The following is a 20,023-nucleotide window of genomic DNA, read 5'->3' as shown; positions in this document are numbered from 1 at the left end:
CGGGAGTTTATTAAATGTTTACAACCACATCAGTAATACTGGTTGAAAGAAAAAGTTAGATTTATAGCTAGAAGTGGGAGGATGGTCGTTGCTGAGAGAAAAAACAAATATATACAGGTGGTCTCGACCTATTCAAAATTGCATTCCGTGTAGGATGATGGTAGGAACATTTCCTTGGAGCCAACTGTGACTCTCACAAACACCTCAATCCTCAGGAATGAGTCATGGAGCCTCTATTCACATTACAGGTAGTCCTTGCGCGTGGTTAGTGACCACTTGATGTTACAACGAACCTCCAAAAAGATACTTATGATCTGGTTTTGGAATTGTGATTGGCTGCTAATTTACTGACCGCTCGCACCCTGGACACAAACTATTTCAACTCCTACTCTCAAAACGTCGCTACAGAGCACTGCACACCAAGACAACGAGACACAAGAACAGTTTTTCCCCCGAACGCCATCACTCTGCTAAACAAATAATTCCCTCAACACTGTCAGTCTTCTTACTAAGTCTGCACTTCTATTTCTACTAGTTTTTCTCATCATTCCTATCATCCTTTTCATCACACTTAGGACTGTATGACTGTAACTTGTTGCTTGTATCTTAAGATTTTTACAATCATTAAGTGTTGTACCACAGGATTCTTGACAAATGTATATTTTTCTTTTATGCATATTGAGAGCATATGCACCAAGACAAATTCCTTGTGTGTCCAATCACACTTGGCCAATAAAATTCTATTCTATTCTATTCTATTCTATTCACCGCCCCAAAAAATGCTCGCATGACCGTAGAGGTCCTCCAGCCATCAGAACTTTGACTCTGGGTCATAAGTACCTTCCAGGTAGGTCCAGAACTTAAGTGACCAGTCATAAGTCGAAGACTACCTCTACTCTGTTCAGTTGAACACTCTCCCTGTTATCCATGTGATGAGACATGGCCTTCCCATGGGCGGTGTTGTGGTTGGCTCTGGCCCAGGTCCTGCCCCAGGGAATGGGGAGGTGGATGCAGGGGAAACTTCAACATGTCACAGGCCTGTGTTATTGCCGATAGAATCAGTTCAGAGTTTAGTTTCCTCAGACGAAGAAGAAGGTGGGAGTGACTCAGCAGAGGAGGGCTTGGCACACAGCCAAAGCAGTCAATCTTCCTTATCTTCTATAGCTTCAGATGATGACATTTTGGACCCCCGCAAGCGCAGAATTATGCGTAGAAGAGACCAAGTAAGAACATATTACAGGAAATAAGGGAGGCCACCTGTGTTTGGGTGGGGCTCCAGTAATTAAGGCTGCTGCTATAAATAGCAGCATGTGAGTTTGGCCATTGTGGAAGAATATCTGTTGCAGTTTCGTCAGGAATCTTGTGTGCTGGACTTGGTTGCTTTTTTATGCCTTTGAAACCAAAGCAGAGCAGTGTGTGTGTGTGTCTCCCTTCCTTGGAAGAAGAAGGGGTGTGAAGTTTCTCCACAGCTGCTGGCTAAGTACTTAATGACTGCTTAAGGGACATTGTACAGACTACCGGGTTGTTTTGGGAAGAGTGCTCTTTGCAATACAAAAAGAGTGCGTAGTTTATTTTGACTTTTGTGATAAAGAACATTGTTTTGAATTTTCAAACGTGTGTGTGTGTCTGAAATTTGTATCCTTGACTTTTCGGGAGGCTCCTACCAGAGCCTGACAGAACAGGCTGGGTAAAGGAACTCTGGTTGATATCCCTAGGAGGATATGTGACCTTTAAAGCCCTTCATGGCATTGGACCAGAATACCTCCGGAACCGCCTTCTACCGCATGAATCCCAGCGGCCGATAAGGTCCCAGAGTTGACCTTCTCCGGGTCCCGTCGACCAAATAATGTTGTTTGGCGGGCCCCAGAGGAAGAGTCTTCTCTGTGGCGGCCCCGGCCCTCGGGAATGAACTCCCCCTGGAGATTAGAACGACCCCCACCCTCCTTGTCTTTCGCAAGTTACTCAAGACCCACCTATATCGCCAGGCATGTGAGAATTAAGACATCTCCCCCAGGCTTTCTTATATTTTATGTTTGGTATGTATGTGTTGTATGGTTTTTAAATTGTTGGGGTTTTCTAACATAATTTTATTATTAGATTTGTTCCATTGTTATACTGTTTTTATTATTGTGAGCCACCCCGAGTCTTCGGAAAGGGGCGGCATACAAATCTAATAAATTGAATTGAATTGAATATGTGCTAGATCTTGGTGGCATCTCAGAAAAGGATGCGCTAAATACAAACAAGGTCATAAAACAGAAGCTTAAGAAATATCTTCAGTATCGGGTTGCTACTGGTTCTGCATAAGGAAGGCACACTGGTAGCAAAAAGTGAGCTATGCACGTAGATTTGCTTCTGCTGTGGGTGCGGGTGCGCGTTCCAGTGAAATCTCGGGAGAGGCGATTCTGCGCATGCGCAGAAGCAAAAAAATAGCTGAAATCTCCCATTGTGCGCATGCATAGAAACAAAATCTTTCTGAAACGCGCATGAATGCCCACAGCAGAAGCAAAGCCGCATGCACAGCGCACTGGTAGCAGAATTGGGAATCCGCCCCTGAGTGTGATCCATTTAAGGTGGAATTGCTGGATACAGTGATAAAGGCCCACATAGTCTTGGGTTGACTTTGAAGACTAAGCAAGCCTTGGCTACCCATTGCCCAAAGTACTTTTTTTCTGCACTTCCTCAGGGAGGCATTAACCACTGGGTCACACAATTATTTGTGTAAATGGCTCACTCCGTGCAACTAGCAAACTATGGCCTGGATCTTTCAGCGTGATGCTGGGGAACGACATTCGAGAAGATGAAAACACTTTTGTTGGCCACAAACTGTGTTTTCGCACTGCGTCACTTTGGCCCCTGGTCCAGCTCGAAGGACAGGTCAGCCTGCCATAAAAGGACAACCAGAAATTCTTATTATAATTTCTGTGGAAAAGGGAAATATATATTTCATAAGAGTTTTGCTTTTAGATTTTATTAACAATAATAGAAAACGGGGACAAACCTAGTGAAAATTAGTTTACAGTAACAAGATGATAATCCAGCCTGGATGATACAGGCTATCATTTTTTGTGAAGGCTCCATCATTGACCATTGCATTTTCCTGCAGAGAAAAACATTAGGAGCCACTCCTCTTTCAGATAGCTTTCTATGGATTTGCAACGTAAAGATTCCATAGGTTGTGACTTACAACAGTTCATTTAGTGACCAAAATTACAACAGCATTGGAGGAAAAAAAGAGACATGACCATTTTTCACACTTATCACTCTTGCAGCATCTCTATAGTCACAACTTCAAAATTCAGACGCTTGGCAACTGACGGCTGCAGTGTCCTGGGGTTGCTTGGTCCCCTTTTGTGACCATCTGACAAGCAAAGTCAATGGGGAAGCCATATTTTGCTTAACAACTGTGCTTAACTTAACTGCAGTGATTCATTTAACAACTGGGGCAAGAAAGCCGCTAAAATGGAGCAAAATTCACTTAACAACAGAAATTTTGGGCTTAATTGTCATTGCAAGTCACCTGTATGATTTGCTGGGAATATTATTTCCTCTCCTTTTTTCCTTCCTTCAATACCCAAAGGAGGGATTATTTGTGTGTGTTTCTTTGCATTCTCTTAGAACACAAACATATGGTAGCTATAGTTTGTTTGTTTTTATTAATCCGGGGTGGCGCAGCAGGTAGAGTGCTGTACTGCAGGCCACTTAAGCTGACTGCAGATCTGTAGGTCAGCGGTTCAAATCTCACCACCGGCTCAAGGTTGACTCAGCCTTCCATCCTTCCGAGGTGGGTCAAATGAGGACCCGGATTGTGGGGGCAATAGGGTGGCTGTGTTAAAAAGTGCTATTGCTAACACGTTGTAAGCCGCCCTGAGTCTAAGAAGAAGGGCGGCATAAAAATTGAATAAATAAATAATCCAATTTATATTGGCATCCCATATCAAGGAAAGTGGCTCTGGATAACATGAGTCGCCTCAAGAAGGGCGGCATAGAAATGTAATTAATTAATTCATTGATTGATTGATTGATTGATTGATTGATTAATAAATACAAGATAGAAACATAGAAGACTGACGGCAGAAAAAGACCTCATGGTCCATCTAGTCTGCCCTTATACTATTTTCTGTATTTTATCTTAGGATGGATATCCAAATAATATGATATAGATAGTCCTTGACTTACAACCATCCATTCAGCACAACTATTGCACCATTCCTGCAGTCACATGATCAGAATTCAGGCCTTTGGCAACTGGCCTGATATTTGCAATGTCCCAGGGTCATGTGATCACAATTTGTGACCTTCCCAGCCAGATTCCAACAAACAAAGCCAAAAGGGGTAAGCCAGATGTGCTTAATTACCATTCAACGACTGGCGATTCATTTTAACCATGACAAAAGCGGTTGTAAAACCAGACAATTCACTTAACAACCATCTCGCTTAACATTGGAGGTTCCAGTCCCAGAAACAGTTGTAAGTTGAGGACAACCCATGGCTATTATAACTATATTTTTGCTTCCTCTAAAGTTCCTTTCAAGGTTTGAAGGTCTCCCACCAGGAATTTTGTTCCTTTAACACCTCTTATAAAATACGGTGCATCAGCGAAATAGAAAAATAAAAAGAAATTTGCTTGCACGGTGAAGCAAGCCCAGTTGCGTGGAACAACACAGGGATTCACTGGCTTAGCTTCTTTTCTTTTGTGTTGTTTTAATGAACAGGGAGGAATGTGTGGCCACAGAGGAGAATCCACAAGTGTATTTCTGTTGTTGTGAAGGGAATTTCTGCAATGAAAAGTTCACTCACTTACCTGAACCTAATGACCCGCAAGGTAAGAGTCAAGAGTATAAACCTTTGAACCCAGTACAGTAAGTTTCCATCTTTGGTTTGTTTTTCTTTTTTTTACAAAATGTAGTTTTTTCCCAGGTTCTGAGAAAAGGAAGCTGGCTATGAAAAGATACCAACAACGGTTGCAGAAATTGGGTATGTTCAGCGTAATGAAAAGAAGGGACTAGGGCTGACATGAGAACAGTCTTCCAGGATTTGAGGGGCTACCACAAAGAGAAGCTATTCTTCAAAGCAGGACAAGAAGCAACGGAGGGGAAGGAGAGAACCAACCAAGAGATAAGGAGAAATTTCCGCACAGTTAACCCGTGGAACAGCTTGCCTCCAGAAGTTATGGGTGCTCCAACGCTGGAGGTTTTTAAGAAGAGAGTGGGCATCCATTAGTCTGAAATGCTATAGGGTTTCCTGCCTGAGGAGAGGATCAGACTATAAGACCTCCAAGGTCCCTTCAAACTCCGTTATCCTGGTTAAATTAATGAATTTCAATGCAATTCTCTAAGATTAAAAATAAGAGAATTCCTTTCCATCTTAGAATATTCTGACAGGCTAAATGTTTGTTAGAAGAGCTGACTTTTAAAAGTCCATTGCTAGAGTTAAGAGGTTACAGTATGGGTCCTCAAACTTGGCAACTTTAAGACTGGTGAACTTCAACTCCCAGAATTCTCTGGGAGAATTCAAAACATGTGATTTTGATTGGTTGGTTTTTATTTTTGGTTAGGGCCATCTTTAACAGTAGGTCAGTTCACACTGCTTCCTGCAATTCTTTTAAGGGAATGCAGGCGGTCAAGCATTAGCCAGCATAGCTGGCTGGAGAATCCTGGGAATTGAAGTCCTCCAGTCTTAAAGTTGCCAAGTTTGAAGACCTCTGCGTTACAGGTTGAAAAGTCTATGACCAGAAAAAGAGTTTGCTCAACATTTTCATGGTTCTGATCCTCCTACTTTCCCCCCTGTTCTATATAAAATGTGATTTTGATTGGTTGGTTTTTATTTTAGGTTAGGGCCATCTTTAACAGTAGGTCAGTTCACACTGCTTCCTGCAATTCTTTTAAGGGAATGCAGGCGGTCAAGCATTAGCGATCTAGAAGACATAAAGTAATCCAGAATGTAGTGTCCATCCAAAAAAAAAAAAAAAGAACACAACGTTCTTCTTTGACCGACCAAACCCTACTCGTCTGCTCTTTGTCTTGATGAGAAATAGCTGACTTTAAAAAATCGAATCAAAGTTCTGGAGATCATTTAAGTAATTAAGCAAGTGAGCTTCTGCACTCCGTTGATTCAATAAACAAGCAAAATAGAGATGGTTTGATATAAGGAGAACAACAAAAAAAGATGAAATAATAAATAAATAAATAAGAAACTGCAGGGAAATTTGGCGATGCCAAGATGCCACTTATGGACCTGGGTCAAATTCCTTAGCACAAGTATCAGGTCACATGTTTTGTGCGAATAAGAGTCATGATCTATGCTTCTTCATTTCAGTCTCACTGCAGATTCTTGCAGGTGTTGCTGTTCAGAACCTCTTGTTCTGAAGACATGGCAAACATGTTGAACCATCTTCAAAACAACTGCCGCTTGTTAATGACGCCCACTTAAGGGACAGTTGGTGGATATGACTGGATCATTATGGACCGATGGACTGTTCATTCCTAGCTAAGGCACCACGCTGCAATTTCGCTTCAGGCTGCCAGCTGAATGCACTAATTATGGGAAATGTTGGTCCCTAATGGACCATTTTTTCAGGAGCCATAATCAAAACATTCTGGAGCCTGTCCGATGATGTTTGCATGCCTCTCTAAAATGTTTTGATTGAAATAACATTTTAAAAAGCCACAATATAATGTTTCAGAAATTCCCGCCCTTTTAACTTGATTGAAGCTAAAGTTGAAATGCTCAGACCCCCAAAATAACAGTCACTAGGTACATGTTACCTGTCTGGTTATGCAATGAAGCATGGGGTCTTACGCAGAAACTCAATTTTCCCCTCCCCTCTTTCAAATTGATTTTTTTTTCCTGGGAGAACAAAATGTATGGTAGAGCTTTTAAGCACTATCATTTTGGGGGGAATAATTTTTTTTCCGGGACTCTTCATAGAAGGAGAGATAAAGATATTGTGGAACTTACCAACGCTTAAGAAAAGTGCAGCGGTTATTAATATGGGCAAGTACTAACCCTCACGTCAAATTCTTTGAAATAGTCACGTTAGGATACAGGTAGACCTCAACTTACAGCAGTTCATTTCGCGATCATTCCAAGTTACGACGGCACTGAAAAAAGTGACCTGTGACCATTTTTCACCCTTAGAACCATTGCAGCATCCCCCCCGTGGTCACGTGATCAAAATTCAGACGCTTGGCAACTGGCATGTACTTACGACGGTTGCAGGGATCATGTGACCTTCTGGCAATAGGGAAGCCAGGTTCATTTATCAACCAGGCAACTTAACAGCAGCAGTGTTTTGCTTAACAACTGTGGCAAGAAAGATCTCAGTCTGGGACAAAACGTACGCAAGTGCCTCGTTTAGCAACAGGCATTTTGAGTTCGATTGTGGTTGTAAGTTGAGGACTACCTGTGGCTTCTACCTTGCCTTGAAGGCAAGATGCTGGAGACTGACATTTGTACCTGGTCTAAACAAGGTTACTCTTTTCTTTCAGTGGTTTATGAACCACCGCCTCCAAACGCCTCCCTGCTCCACGTTGTGATCTACTCCTTGTTTCCCATGACCGCTCTCTCCGTTGCAATCTTGCTGGCTTTCTGGATGTACCGTCACCGCAAGCCTCCCTATGGTCACGTCGATGTCAGCGAGGTATGTAAGATGGGAGAGGTTTCTAGTCAAGTAGTTATCTGCTCAAAGAACTCAGTGTTGTCCTTCATTCCAGCGGCGTGAAATAAATCGAATATTTATTCACGAATCCCAGTGACCAGTTAGGTCCCACAAAGTGGGTCTTCTTCGGGTCCCGTCGACTAAACAATGCCGCTTGGTGGGACCCAGGGGAAGAGCCTTCTCTGTAGCAGCCCCGGCCCTCTGGAACCAACTCCCGCCCAGAGATTAGAATTGCCCCCACCCTCCTTGCCTTTCGTAACCTCCTTAAAACCCACCTCTGTCGTCAGGCATGGGGGAACTGAGATATTCTTTCCCCCTAGGCCTCTACAATTTATGCATGGTATGTTTGTATGTATGTTTGGTTTTATAAATAAGGGTTTTTTAGTTGTTTTAGTATCGGATTGTTACATGCTATTTTTATCACTGTTGTCAGCCGCCCTGAGTCTGCGGAGAGGGGCGGCATACAAATCCAATCAATCAATAAATAAATAAAAATAAATAAACTTGAGCATAGGATGCAATGGCTGAGCGCTTGCAGATGTGGAACTTGGAGAGCTGACAGTCCAGGTTTCAGACCTAAGTACCGATGCAACAGGGCGAACTACCATCACTTCCTCCAGCTCCTGCCCATCGGAACCGTCTCCCACCTCAGACATCCAAATGGCTGGTTAGATCCCACAGGGTCGCCCTTCTCCAGGTCCTGTTAGCCAAGCAATGCCGCCTGGCGGGGCCCTCTCTGTGGCGGCCCCGATCCTCTGGAACCAGCACCCCCCATAGATTTGCATTGCCCCCACCCTCCTGGCCTTCTGAAAGGCCTCAAAAGCATGCCTTTGCTGGCAGACCTGGGGCCGTTGAGCGTGAACTCTTTGCTCCAACTGATAGTATGTTTGGTTGAATGGTTATTTAAAAATTCAAAGTTTTCAATTTTGTATTGTTTTAATACTTTTTTTTACGTTAGATTTTAAAATCGTATCATTTTTATCTTGTACGCTGTCCTGACTCCACTGGAGAAAGGCGGCCTATAAATGTAAATAAATAAATAAATATATTATTATTATTATTATTATTATTATTATTATTATTATTATTAATAATAATAATAATAGCCATTACTACCACCATTGTTGTTATGAGCCACCACGAGTCTCCAGGGAGATAAGTCTAATAAATTATTATTATAATTATTATCATTATTGTCATCATCATCTAACAGTTAATAATAATAATAATAACAACAACAACAACGATAATAATAATAATAATAATAATAATAATAATAATAATAATAATAATAATTACTCTAGGGCATAGGGCCCATCTCTGTCTCTTGGCCAAGGGAGCCACTGTTGTTATTGGGCCAGTATGGTTATATGCCAAAGGCGCATGGAATGCTCTTAAACGTTACCTGTTATCTACTAGTATTTACATGCTTCGGAACTTATGTATGGTTTCAGTTGCATGACTATTTTTATAGGGTTTTTTAAATTGTTTTTTTAACTATTGGATTTGTATATTGTGTATTGTCCTGTTGTGAGCCACTCCGAGTCCTCGGAGAGGGGCGGCATACAAATCTAATTAATAATAATAATAATAATAATAATAATAATAATAATAATAATAATTATTATTATTATTATTATTATTATTATTATTATTATTATTATTATTTAGATTTGTATGCCGCCCCTTTCCGTAGACTCGGGGCGGCTCACAACACAATAAAACAGTTCATGACAAATCTAATAATTTACAATTTAAAATTTAAAATAGTTAAAATAACCCATTTTTTAAGCAGACATACCTACAAACATACCATACATAAATTATATAGGCCCGGGGGAGATATCTCAATTCCCCCATGCCTGACGACAAAGGTGGGTTTTGAGGAGTTTACGAAATCCAGCATAGTGATCTTGTTTGCTGTGTTGTATTGACATAATAATAATAATAAGTATAAGTATAAGTATAATAATATGCATAATAATATGTATAATAATATGTATAATAATAATAATAATAATAATAATAATAATAATAATAATAATATATGTATAATATATACTGTGTTAGAGTGTCATTTTGTGTCATTTTGGTTGGTGGTGTGCCCCAGGATTTTGTAAATGTAAAAAATGTGCCACGGCTCAAAAAAGGTTGAAAATCACTGATCTAGACACCCACTGCATAACCTGTAGAAGCGAAACTGGTGTGGAAATGCTACCCATTCTATCTGGGGAAGATTCCTGACTTGCAATCCCTGGATTTCCTATTCTTGATCTACTCCTCCAGATCATATTTTCTAAAAACTGCTCTTTTGAGGAACGGATGAGATATTCTATAGATATCCTCTCAACTTGTGTCGGTCATTGGCACCTCATTTCATTTCTCATTTTATTGGATTTATATGCCGCCCCTCTCCTTAGACTCGGGGCGGCTAACAACAGTGGTAAAAACAACATGCGACAATCCAATACTAAAGTAGCTAAAAACCCTTATTTTAAAACCAATCATACATACAAACGTACCATACATAAATTGTAGAAGCCTAGGGGGAAAGAATATCTCAATTCCCCCATGCCTGACGACAGAGGTGGGTTTTAAGAAGCTTACGAAAGGCAAGAAGGGTGGGGGCTATTCTAATCTCTGGGGGGAGTTGGTTCCAGAGGGCCGGGGGCCGCCAGAGAGAAGGCTCTTCCCCTGGGTCCCACCAAGCGGCATTGTTTAGTTGACAGGACCCGGAGAAGACCCACTCTGTGGGACCTAATTGGTCGCTGGGATTCGTGCAGCAGAAGGCGGTCCCGGAGATAACCTGGCCCGGTGCCATGAAGGGCTTTATAGGTCACAATATTTCAATTTTATCTGATTCCTCTCGCCCCCTATCTTTCTCTCCTAGGATCCAGGACCCACACCTCCTTCTCCAACGGTTGGACTGAAGCCGTTGCAGTTGTTAGAGGTCAAAGCCAGAGGTCGTTTTGGCTGTGTCTGGAAAGCACAATTGATGAATGAATACGTGGCAGTGAAAATCTTCCCCATACAGGTGAGGAATTCCAATAAACAGCTGAAGCAAAGTAAAACAGTTTACAGATTCCCAGGTTAGCAATTTTATCAAGAGGTCCATGTTTTAAGTCTTCAAGATGAGTAAAGTCTGTAGCAATGTGACCCAAACTTGACCACTTGAACTTGAGCCATATTGGCGGGGAAATTCTGGGAGTTGAAGTCTACATCATTTAAGTATTGCCGCGATTGAGAAGCACCTATTATAAGGTAGGGAAAACTCAACTCTCCCTGCCCCCATCTTATACCAGACAAACCGGGGGGGTTATTTTCACACCTCCTTGGGGCTGAGTTACAGTTTCTCCTTCCGTGAAGGTTCATTGCTCTTGTCCCTGCTTTTCTCAGCTACATCTCCCTTGTTTCATGGTTTGAAACCCGGTTGCACATTTCAGTACCTAGCCAAATGGCTTGGGGGTCTGTTTTGGATTTCACGCTAAGCCATTATTTATTCTGTAAGTGTGCGGGCAGCCTCTGTTCTGTGCACAAGTGAATGGCAATAAGTTCCCAGCTCCGTGAATCTGCAAGCATTTTATATATTGCTGTTTTATGTTATTTATCTTGGCAGCTTCTTCAGGCACGACAGCGGGGATAAAATATTTCAAATCACACTTCAAGGCACGTTGATTCCAAAGTCTTGGAACCGTATCCTAAAGCCTTTCCACAAATTGCCAAAGGATTGTAATTTTTTAATGCAAGAAGAGGGGAAATCGTTAAATCTATGGCTTGTCGTTGCCTTTAATCTCAAAAAGATTGCCCGTCCTTGCTAGAATTAAACATAAATAATGGATTTGGCAAAAGCCTGAAACTCTATTATGTCCAGATTGAGAGGAATCATTAGAAACTTTATTCTTCTTTCCTGGGTCATCTAAGAAAACAAATTTTACTCTACCAGGTAACAGGTTTTTGATAGCTTAAGCTTCTGCGAGACATTTATCATACAAACTTAATGTCAAATATGTAAAACAGGGAATATGTTTGGAACCATTTATTACAGGGAGTCCTCAATCTACCATTCATATAGTGATTGTTCACAATTACGTCGTCACTGAATAAAATGACATGACCATTTTTCCCAGTTGCAACCTTTACAGCAAATTGCCAAACAATTTCAATACCTAGCTAAATGGTCACGTGATTAAAATTAAAATGCTTGGCAACTGGCGTGTACTTATGACAGTTGCAGTGTCCCAGGGTCATGTGATCGCCTCTTGTGACCTTTTGACGAGCAAAGTCAATAAGTACACTGGATTCAATTAACGCCTGGGTTACTAAGTAAACAACTGTGGTGATTCACTCCAATACCTGTGGCGAGAAAAGTCATAAAATGGGGGAAAGACCACTTAACGACTGCTTTGCTTGGCAGTGGAAATTTTGGGCTCAGTTGTGGTCGTAAGCTGAGGACTATCTGTATTTGCCTCATTTCACATACTTCTTTTCTGGTTCCTGTTTTCCTTTTAAAAAAAAAAAAAAAATCCACTATCTCCTCCACAAATAAATCAGAAAACAGAATGCGAAGGAGGAAGCAGATAGCTGCTCCCTCATTAGCGCATATTTCACTGTGGGAGACAGAACATGTAATCAGGAGGCTGCACAGCCTTTGATCCTGGAGGTCCAGAGGACGTCCTAGCTTTGCTATTTTTCCCCAGCTGACAGTGGGGAGTTTGAGCCAAAGCAGTAGCTAAGAGAAACAACAAGCATTAAAAAAAGCCACATGTGAACCAAAAGCAGAAACATGGGCGGCAGTCCACAAATCTTAAAGTTGCCAAGTTGGAAGACCTCTGATTTAGAGCCTGCATCTTACAAGGTCGGTAAAACTGAGGTCCCAGATTGTTGGGAGCAACATAAAACAGTTTTTGAAAGGGCTACCGAGCATTGTGAAGCGGTGTATAAGTGTTTTGCTAGAGAGTTCTCATTTCTATTTTCCATATCTTGTAGCTACGGAAACATATACAGGTACAGTGATACCTCGTCTTACGAACTTAATTGGTTCCGGGACGAGGTTTGTAAGGTGAAAAGTTTCAAGATGAAACAATGTTTCCCATAGGAATCAATGGAAAAGCAATTAAAGCGTGCAAACCCAAAAATCACCCCTTTTGCCAGCCGAAGCGCCCGTTTTTGCGCTGCTGGGATTCCCCTGAGGCTCCCCTCCATGGGAAACCCTACCCCTGGACTTACGTGTTTTTGTGATGCTGCGATTTTTGCGCTGCTGGGATTCCCCTGCAGCATCGCAAAACCACGGAAGTCCGGAGGTGGTGTTTCCCATGGAGGGGAGCCTCAGGGGAATCCCAGCAGCGCAAAAACAGGTGCTTCATTGGCAACAGAAGTCCGGAGGCGGAGCATCCCAGTGGCGGCGGCTTGGGTTTGTATGGTGAAAATAGTTTGGAAGAAGAGGCAAAAAAATCTTAAACCCTGGGTTTGTATCTCAAAATGTTTGTATGATGAGGGCTTTGTAAGACGAGGTATCACTGTACAGTATATGTATATGTTTCAAAATATAGCGGTTCATTTTGTGACCATTAAAAGTTACACTGGCACTGAAAAAAACCTAACTTTGGGTCATTTTTTCCACACTTAACGATCATTGCAACATCCCTGGGATCATATCATCAGAACTTGCGACACTTGGCAACTAGTTCATATTTATGACGGTTGCAGTGGCCTGGGATCATGTGATCCCCTTTTGTGACCTTCAGACAAATAAAGTCTATGGGGAAGTCGAATTCACTTAGAATAGAAAAGAATTCTTTATTGGCCAAGAGTGATTGGACACACAAGGAATTTGTCTTGGTGCATATGCTCCCAGCGTACATAAAAGAAAAGAACCGTTGTACATACCTGAACGGTCTTCTCGATGCACTGGAAGGAGAGTCCAACATGGGTAATTACCAATCCTATTGGTAGAGACTGAGTTAATTTAAATATTTAAATGCGAGGTAGCCACCGCCCCTTAGCAGCCCCCAATACCTCAGTTTTAAAAACGAAGACAGTATAGAGGTAACACAATTTATTGAACCTTAACCATATAACAATTAACATATAAACCTCGCAACCCAAATACTCCGGCGACCTGGCCACTACGCCGGGTGGGTTTGGACTCTCCTTCCAGTGCATCGAGAAGACCGTTCAGGTATGTACAACGGTTCTTCTCCACTGCACTGGGAAGGAGAGTCCAACATGGGATATACCAAAGTTCACATCCCTTGGGAGGGAAAAGGCTGTGCCACGGTCGACGGAGAGGAACAAACCCTCTGCAACACACGTCTCCCAAAGGAAGCTTCAGCCGAAGCAACCGAGTCCAGTCTATAATGACGGATGAAGGTTGTAGGCGAAGCCCAAGTCGCTGCCTTGCAAATGTCCTCAATAGATGCTTGAGTATTCCATGCGGCAGACGCGGCCGCACTCCTGGTGGAATGTGCAGTTATGCCCGCCGGAGGCGATTGAGACCTGGCTTTGTACGCTTCTGCAATACAATCCTTAAGCCAGCGACTGATAGATTTAGATGAGACCCCTAGTCCCATAGATCCCTGAGCAAATGATACAAACATCCTGTCAGTCTTCCTAAACTGATCAGTCCTCCTAATATAAATCTTTAAGGCCCTCCTAACATCTACCTTGTGCCACCTCAACTCCAACGGATGTTGACCATGAGTACAAAAATCAGGAAGGACCAACTCCTGCGATCTATGAAACCCAGAGTTGACCTTGGGAATAAAGGTCGGATCTAGTCTAAGAACCACCCTGTCCGAGTGGAACACACACAAATCTGACCGAGTGGACAGAGCAGACAATTCTGATACTCGGCGCGCAGAAGTGATCGCCACAAGAAATGCAGTCTTTATTGTCAGCAGACGAAGTGGAATAGTCCTGAGCGGCTCAAAGGGAGGTGAAGTAAGAGCTTTCAGTACGAGAGTCAAATCCCAGGTCGGGAACCTATGTACCGGAGGAGAATGGGAATTGACAGCTCCTTTAACAAATTCCCGTATCCAAGGATGTTGTGCTAGTGAACGGGAAAACGGTACCTGTACAATGGTTGCCAGGGCCGCTATTTGTCTTTTCAAAGTATTTGGCGCTAAACCTCTGTCAACACCTGCCTGTAGGAACTGCAGCACCAAAATGACCGAAGCTTCCTGAGGGTTAGCACGTTGTTCTAAACAAAACCTACAAAAGGCTGCCCATGTAGCTTGGTAAATCCGGACCGTAGACGGTCGACGGGCGGCCTGCATGGTATCAACCACATTGTCCGGGATACACTGATTCGTCAACCTGAGCCTCTCAAGTGCCAGGCGGTCAGCTGGAACCACTGCGGGTTCGGATGACACACTGACCCCTGGCATAACGATATCTCGCAATCCGGAATCCTCCACGGGGAGGACACCGAAAAGGCTGTCAGGTCGGCAAACCAAGGGCGTCTCGGCCAATGGGGAGCCATCAATATTAACTCCGCTCCCTCTTGCACCATCTTGTCCAACGTTCTTTGAATCAGGCATGTGGGTGGAAAGGCATAAAGGAGGCCTTTGGGCCAGGGGGACAACAGGGCGTTGACCCCTTCCGCACCTGGAGTCGTGAACCGGGAATAAAACCTGGGCAATTGGGTGTTGGCCGGGGTTGCAAATAGATCCACTGATGGTACCCCGAAGCGGCGGACTACGCTGTGGAAAAGAGCCGGAGCGAGTCTCCATTCCGAAGGATCGATGGTCGCTCTGCTCAGCCAGTCCGCCTGCACGTTGCTGGTCCCTGCAATGTGCTCCGCTCTCAATGAAGACAAATGACGTTCGGCCCAATCGAAGAGAGCTGTAGTCTCGAGCATTAGACGCTGTGACTTCGTGCCCCCTTGGTGATTGAGATGGGCCCTGGTTGCTACATTGTCTGTTAGAACCAGTATGTCTCTGCCGTGAACCAAGGAGGAAAAGGCCTGAAGTGCCAGAAACACTGCCCTGAGCTCCAGAAAGTTGATATTGATAGGAGCTAGGTCTTCCTGAGACCATAACCCCTGAGCCATATGGGGCCCCATGTGCGCCCCCCAACCCGACAGACTCGCATCCGTAGTCAGAACCAGATGGTCGTGACTGTGGAGAGGCGAGCCCCGAAACAAGGCTGGGGACAACCACCATCTGAGAGAATGTTTCACGCCTGCTGGAATCCTCACCTGCCGGTGAGAATGACTGACCTTGACCTTTTGGTACGGGAGCAGGAACCACTGGAGCTTCCTGATGTGATATCGAGCCCATGGCACGATTCCAATCGCTGAAACCAGAGTCCCGAGTACTTTGGACAACATGGCCAGCGAGACCTGATGATGTCGACACAGGTCGCTGACCAGTCGCCGAATGTTGAGAAGCCGTTCCGGTGTCAAAGAGACCGTGTCCTGGGCGGTATCTATAATCGACCCCAGATGTTGGATGCTGGTAGAAGGCACAAGATGACTCTTTTCCTCGTTGATGGTATAGCCGAGGCTCTCCAGGACCTCTCGTGTGAGCGTCAAGTCGTGCTGCGCTCGAGGCAGTGACTTGGACATCACGATGATGTCGTCCAAGTATGCCATCACCCGCACAGACCGAGCCCTGACATGCGCCGTCAATATGTCCATTAGTTTTGTAAATGTCCGAGGCGCAGAGGACAGGCCGAACGGCATTGCCCGGTACTGGTAGTGAGTACCGTTGAGGCAGAACCTGAGGAAACGACGATGAGCTGGCCAAACAGGAATGTGCAGGTAAGCATCTTTTAGGTCTATTGACGAAAGAAAGTCGTGATGACGAATAGAGGCGAGAATCGACTGGAGAGAGTGCATCCGAAATCTCCGATACCGGATGAAGACATTGAGAGATTTCAAATTGAGGATCATGCGGAACCCTCCTGAAGCTTTTGGTACAAGGAAGACGATGGAATAAAACCCTGTTCCTTTGGCATGCTCGGGCACTCTCTCTATCGCCTTGATGTGCAAAAGATGTTCTATTTCCCGCTGTAAATGAAGATTTTTCAACGGATCGCGGGTTGATGGACACTGGACATAACGTTGAGGTGGGGGCTGAAGAAACTCCAGACGCAACCCTTGAGCAATTGTGGCTAGCGCCCATTTGTCGGTGGAGATACTTCTCCAGGAGGCACTGAAAAGTTGTAGTTTGCCTCCTATGGGCGCAAGCGAATGAAAGTCACTTGGCATTGCGTTTGAAGCCCCGTTGATTTCCTCTGAATGGTCTCCTAGCCTGCTGATACCCCCTTTGTCGGTCCGGAAATGGGGCACGGTCACCTCGAAAGGATGACTGTCCATACTGGCCCTGCTGAAAAGGCCTAACATTCTGCCCCCCCGACGATGAGGAATCCCAGCGAAAAGGCTGGCGACGATTATAAGGAGTAGTACGACGCTCCTGCCGCCTGTACGCTCTGGGAAGGGACTTCCGTTTGTCCTTATCTTCAATTAGGACCGGATCCAGCGACTCCCCAAACAATTTCTCACCTTGGTAGGGGGAGGAAGCCAGGTTCCACTTGGACTTGAGGTCCGCTGGCCAGTTCCTCAGCCAGAGAAGTCGCCTGGAAGCCAGAGAGGTCGCCATCCCCCGAGCCGAAAACTTTGCCGCATGCAGGGTGGCATCGGCGGAAAATTCAGCTGCCGCTAACAGCTTACTGATGTCCTGTCTTAAACGGCCATCATCTGGGCCTAGACGGGCTTGAACCTCTTGCAGCCATATTATAGAGGCCCGGTTGAAAAAAGAGGCCGCCGCCGCTGCCCGAAATCCCCAACTGGCCATTAAGTGAGACTTCCGCAATAATATCTCAGCCTTTCTATCTTCTGGCTTAAGGCTGTCGCCAGTCTCAGAAGGAACTAAAGCCTTTGAAATTAGAGTCATTACAGGCTGATCAATGGGCGGAAACTCCAATAATTTCTCCATATCGTCATCCAGCGTGTAGAATTTACGCTCCATGACTGAAGGTCCCTGTGCAGCTGCTGGAGTGAGCCAGGGACGCTTAATGCCTTGTATGAAGATGTCTGAAGATGGCACATGGTCAGTCTCAGGCTGGGGTTCTTTAAAGAGGACAGTAGATGGTTTGGGGTCCTCAGTGGAATTTGTAGGCTTGCTAGGACCTGGCAAGTCCGCTGTTTGTTTAGCCTTATGAAGCAACACCTTAAAGAAGGAAGCCTTGAAGAGACCTGCTACAACTGGTGCTTCAGGAGCGGTCTCGTCATCAGAAAAGTCATACTCCTTCTCGGTGTCTTCCAACTGGGGAGGTTCCTCTACCCAGGACCCCATACCCGAGAGGGGCGGTACTGGCCAAGGGTTTCTGGATGGAGCAGGGCGTGACTCCTGCGCTCTTGTTGCCATCCCCTGTGAATAAGCATCTGTAACCAGCTCCTGCAAGGCTGGAGACATCTGTTGCCAGGTATCAGGGTTTACTCTGAGTCCAGCTGCCGTGGGTGTAAAGGTTGCTGAAGGCCCACTCTTAAAGGCATGTGCAGCAGAAGCAGAAGCAGGTCTAGGTTGACTAAGGCCTGGTGCAGCATAAACAGGCTGAGGCAGAAATGGAGACTGCCTTTCTGGGGACCAATCCCTTTCTGACAAGGCCTCCACTGTACCCAACTGGGGAGCTTGTAAATCCCTGGCCTGGAACATCAACTGCGCAGGGAGAGGCGAGGCAATCCTAGGTGTCAGGATGGCTGCCTCCAGCCTCTGCTCTAGTGCCATAATCCTTCTCTCTGCCTCTTTAAGGGATGATGAGGAAGGCTTTGATTTCTCTTTGGGCTTTGGTTTGCCCTTATCCTTGGGCACTGTGCTGGGGGAAGATCCTTTTTCTGGCATTTTATCTTCCATTCTACTCACAATTAACAGTAGTTAAGCAACAAGGCCTCGAGAGTCACAGAAAGAATGTTCTCCTTACAAAGAACTCTCTCCAAAATGGTGACTAATCACCTCATAAAGGCCACACATGCGCCCTGTAGCCTGTACTCCGCCTGCTGATTGGTTGCAGGAAAATCTCCTGACAGCAATGGCGGGCGCGGGAAAATCGCCCCAAAATGGCGGCCCGCGAACATTACTCTTCCCCTGGGGCTTATTATAGACCCCCCTGGAGGGAAGAGCACACCGTTCCTCCTTTTAAAACCTTCTTCGCCGACCACAGCGGCTTTCAAGGCATCCGGAGGCGGCGATTCCGGCGGCGGCGCGGCGGCGGCGGCTTTATTCTTCGCCGCCGAACAGCTGAGAGGCGCTGGCGGCTTGCCAAGACCTTTCCTTCGCCGCGAAGTCCTCTCAGAAGCCTCACAGTGAGGGGGACGGACCCCCTCACCTTCGGCTACCAGCCTGGTTTGGCCGCTGAGGCCAGTGACCTTAGGCTGGGTCGCTCCCCGATTGGCATAGTACCCGCTGAGGGAAGGGAAGCCCGGGGAGAATAAAGGTGGGGGTGGTGTCCACGGAGGACAGAGACCCCTTCAAGAATCCATCCTTCTTCTTCTGCTGTGATCTGTCAGGAATAGAAGAAACAACATTAAACAGGTTATCTATTTACAGATTATTTACAGATTCTTATTTTACTTATTTAACTCTTTATACTATTCCCTCTTACAGAGGAACAAAACTCAAGTCTCTACACTTAGACTGAGTTTTTAAAACTGAGGTATTGGGGGCTGCTAAGGGGCGGTGGCTACCTCGCATTTAAATATTTAAATTAACTCAGTCTCTACCAATAGGATTGGTAATTACCCATGTTGGACTCTCCTTCCCAGTGCAGTGGAGAAAGATACATTTGTCAAGAATCATGTGGTACAACACTTAATGATTGTCATAGGGGTCAAATAAGCAATGAAGAAACAATCAATATTAATAAAAATCTTAGGATAAAAGCAACAAGTTACAGCCATACAGTCCTAAGTGGGAGGAAAAGGATGATAGGAATGATGAGAAAAACTAGTAGAAATAGAAGTGCAGATTTAGTAAAAAGTCTGACAGTGTTGAGGGAATTGTTTGTTTAGTAGTGATGGCATTCGGAAAAAAACTGTTCTTGTGTCTAGTTGTCTTGGTGTGGAGTGCTCTGTAGCGACATTTTGAGGGTAGGAGTTGAAACAGTTTATGTCCAGGATGCGAGGGGTCAGTAAATATTTTCACCACCCTCTTTTTGACTTGTGCAGTATACAGGTCCTCAATGGAAGGCAGGTTGGCAGCTATTGTTTTTTCTGCAGTCCTGTGTTATTAACCTAACAACTGCAATTGTGTTGTGGCTTGAATGTCATCAAATGGAACAAAACTCACTTAACAACATAAATGTTGGGGCTCAGTTGTGATTCTAAGTTGAGGATTACCTGTGTCTGGTTTTCAATCAACTTAA

At 44.6% G+C, this 20,023-nt stretch overlaps 1 protein-coding gene across 10 annotated transcripts in view; it reads left to right on the top strand.

Moving 5' to 3' along the window:
- Positions 1-20,023, top strand: part of ACVR2B (activin A receptor type 2B) — a 127,958-nt gene that overhangs the window by 91,470 nt on the left and 16,465 nt on the right. For 7 of the 10 annotated variants that reach the window (XM_070727812.1, XM_070727811.1, XM_070727809.1 and 4 more), the window contains exons 3-6: positions 4,716-4,825; positions 4,921-4,977; positions 7,491-7,642; positions 10,551-10,694. In XM_070727812.1, the coding sequence (XP_070583913.1) occupies positions 4,716-4,825; positions 4,921-4,977; positions 7,491-7,642; positions 10,551-10,694 (463 nt within the window). The remainder of the gene's footprint in view (positions 1-4,715; positions 4,826-4,920; positions 4,978-7,490; positions 7,643-10,550; positions 10,695-20,023) is intronic. The other 3 variants (XM_070727810.1, XM_070727816.1, XM_070727815.1) reach the window with 1 other exon arrangement.

The sequence above is a fragment of the Erythrolamprus reginae genome, chromosome Z (assembly GCF_031021105.1).
Source record: "Erythrolamprus reginae isolate rEryReg1 chromosome Z, rEryReg1.hap1, whole genome shotgun sequence".
In the NCBI taxonomy this organism is placed as follows: Eukaryota; Metazoa; Chordata; class Lepidosauria; order Squamata; family Dipsadidae; genus Erythrolamprus; species Erythrolamprus reginae.
This window is presented reverse-complemented; position numbering and strand designations above follow the sequence as displayed.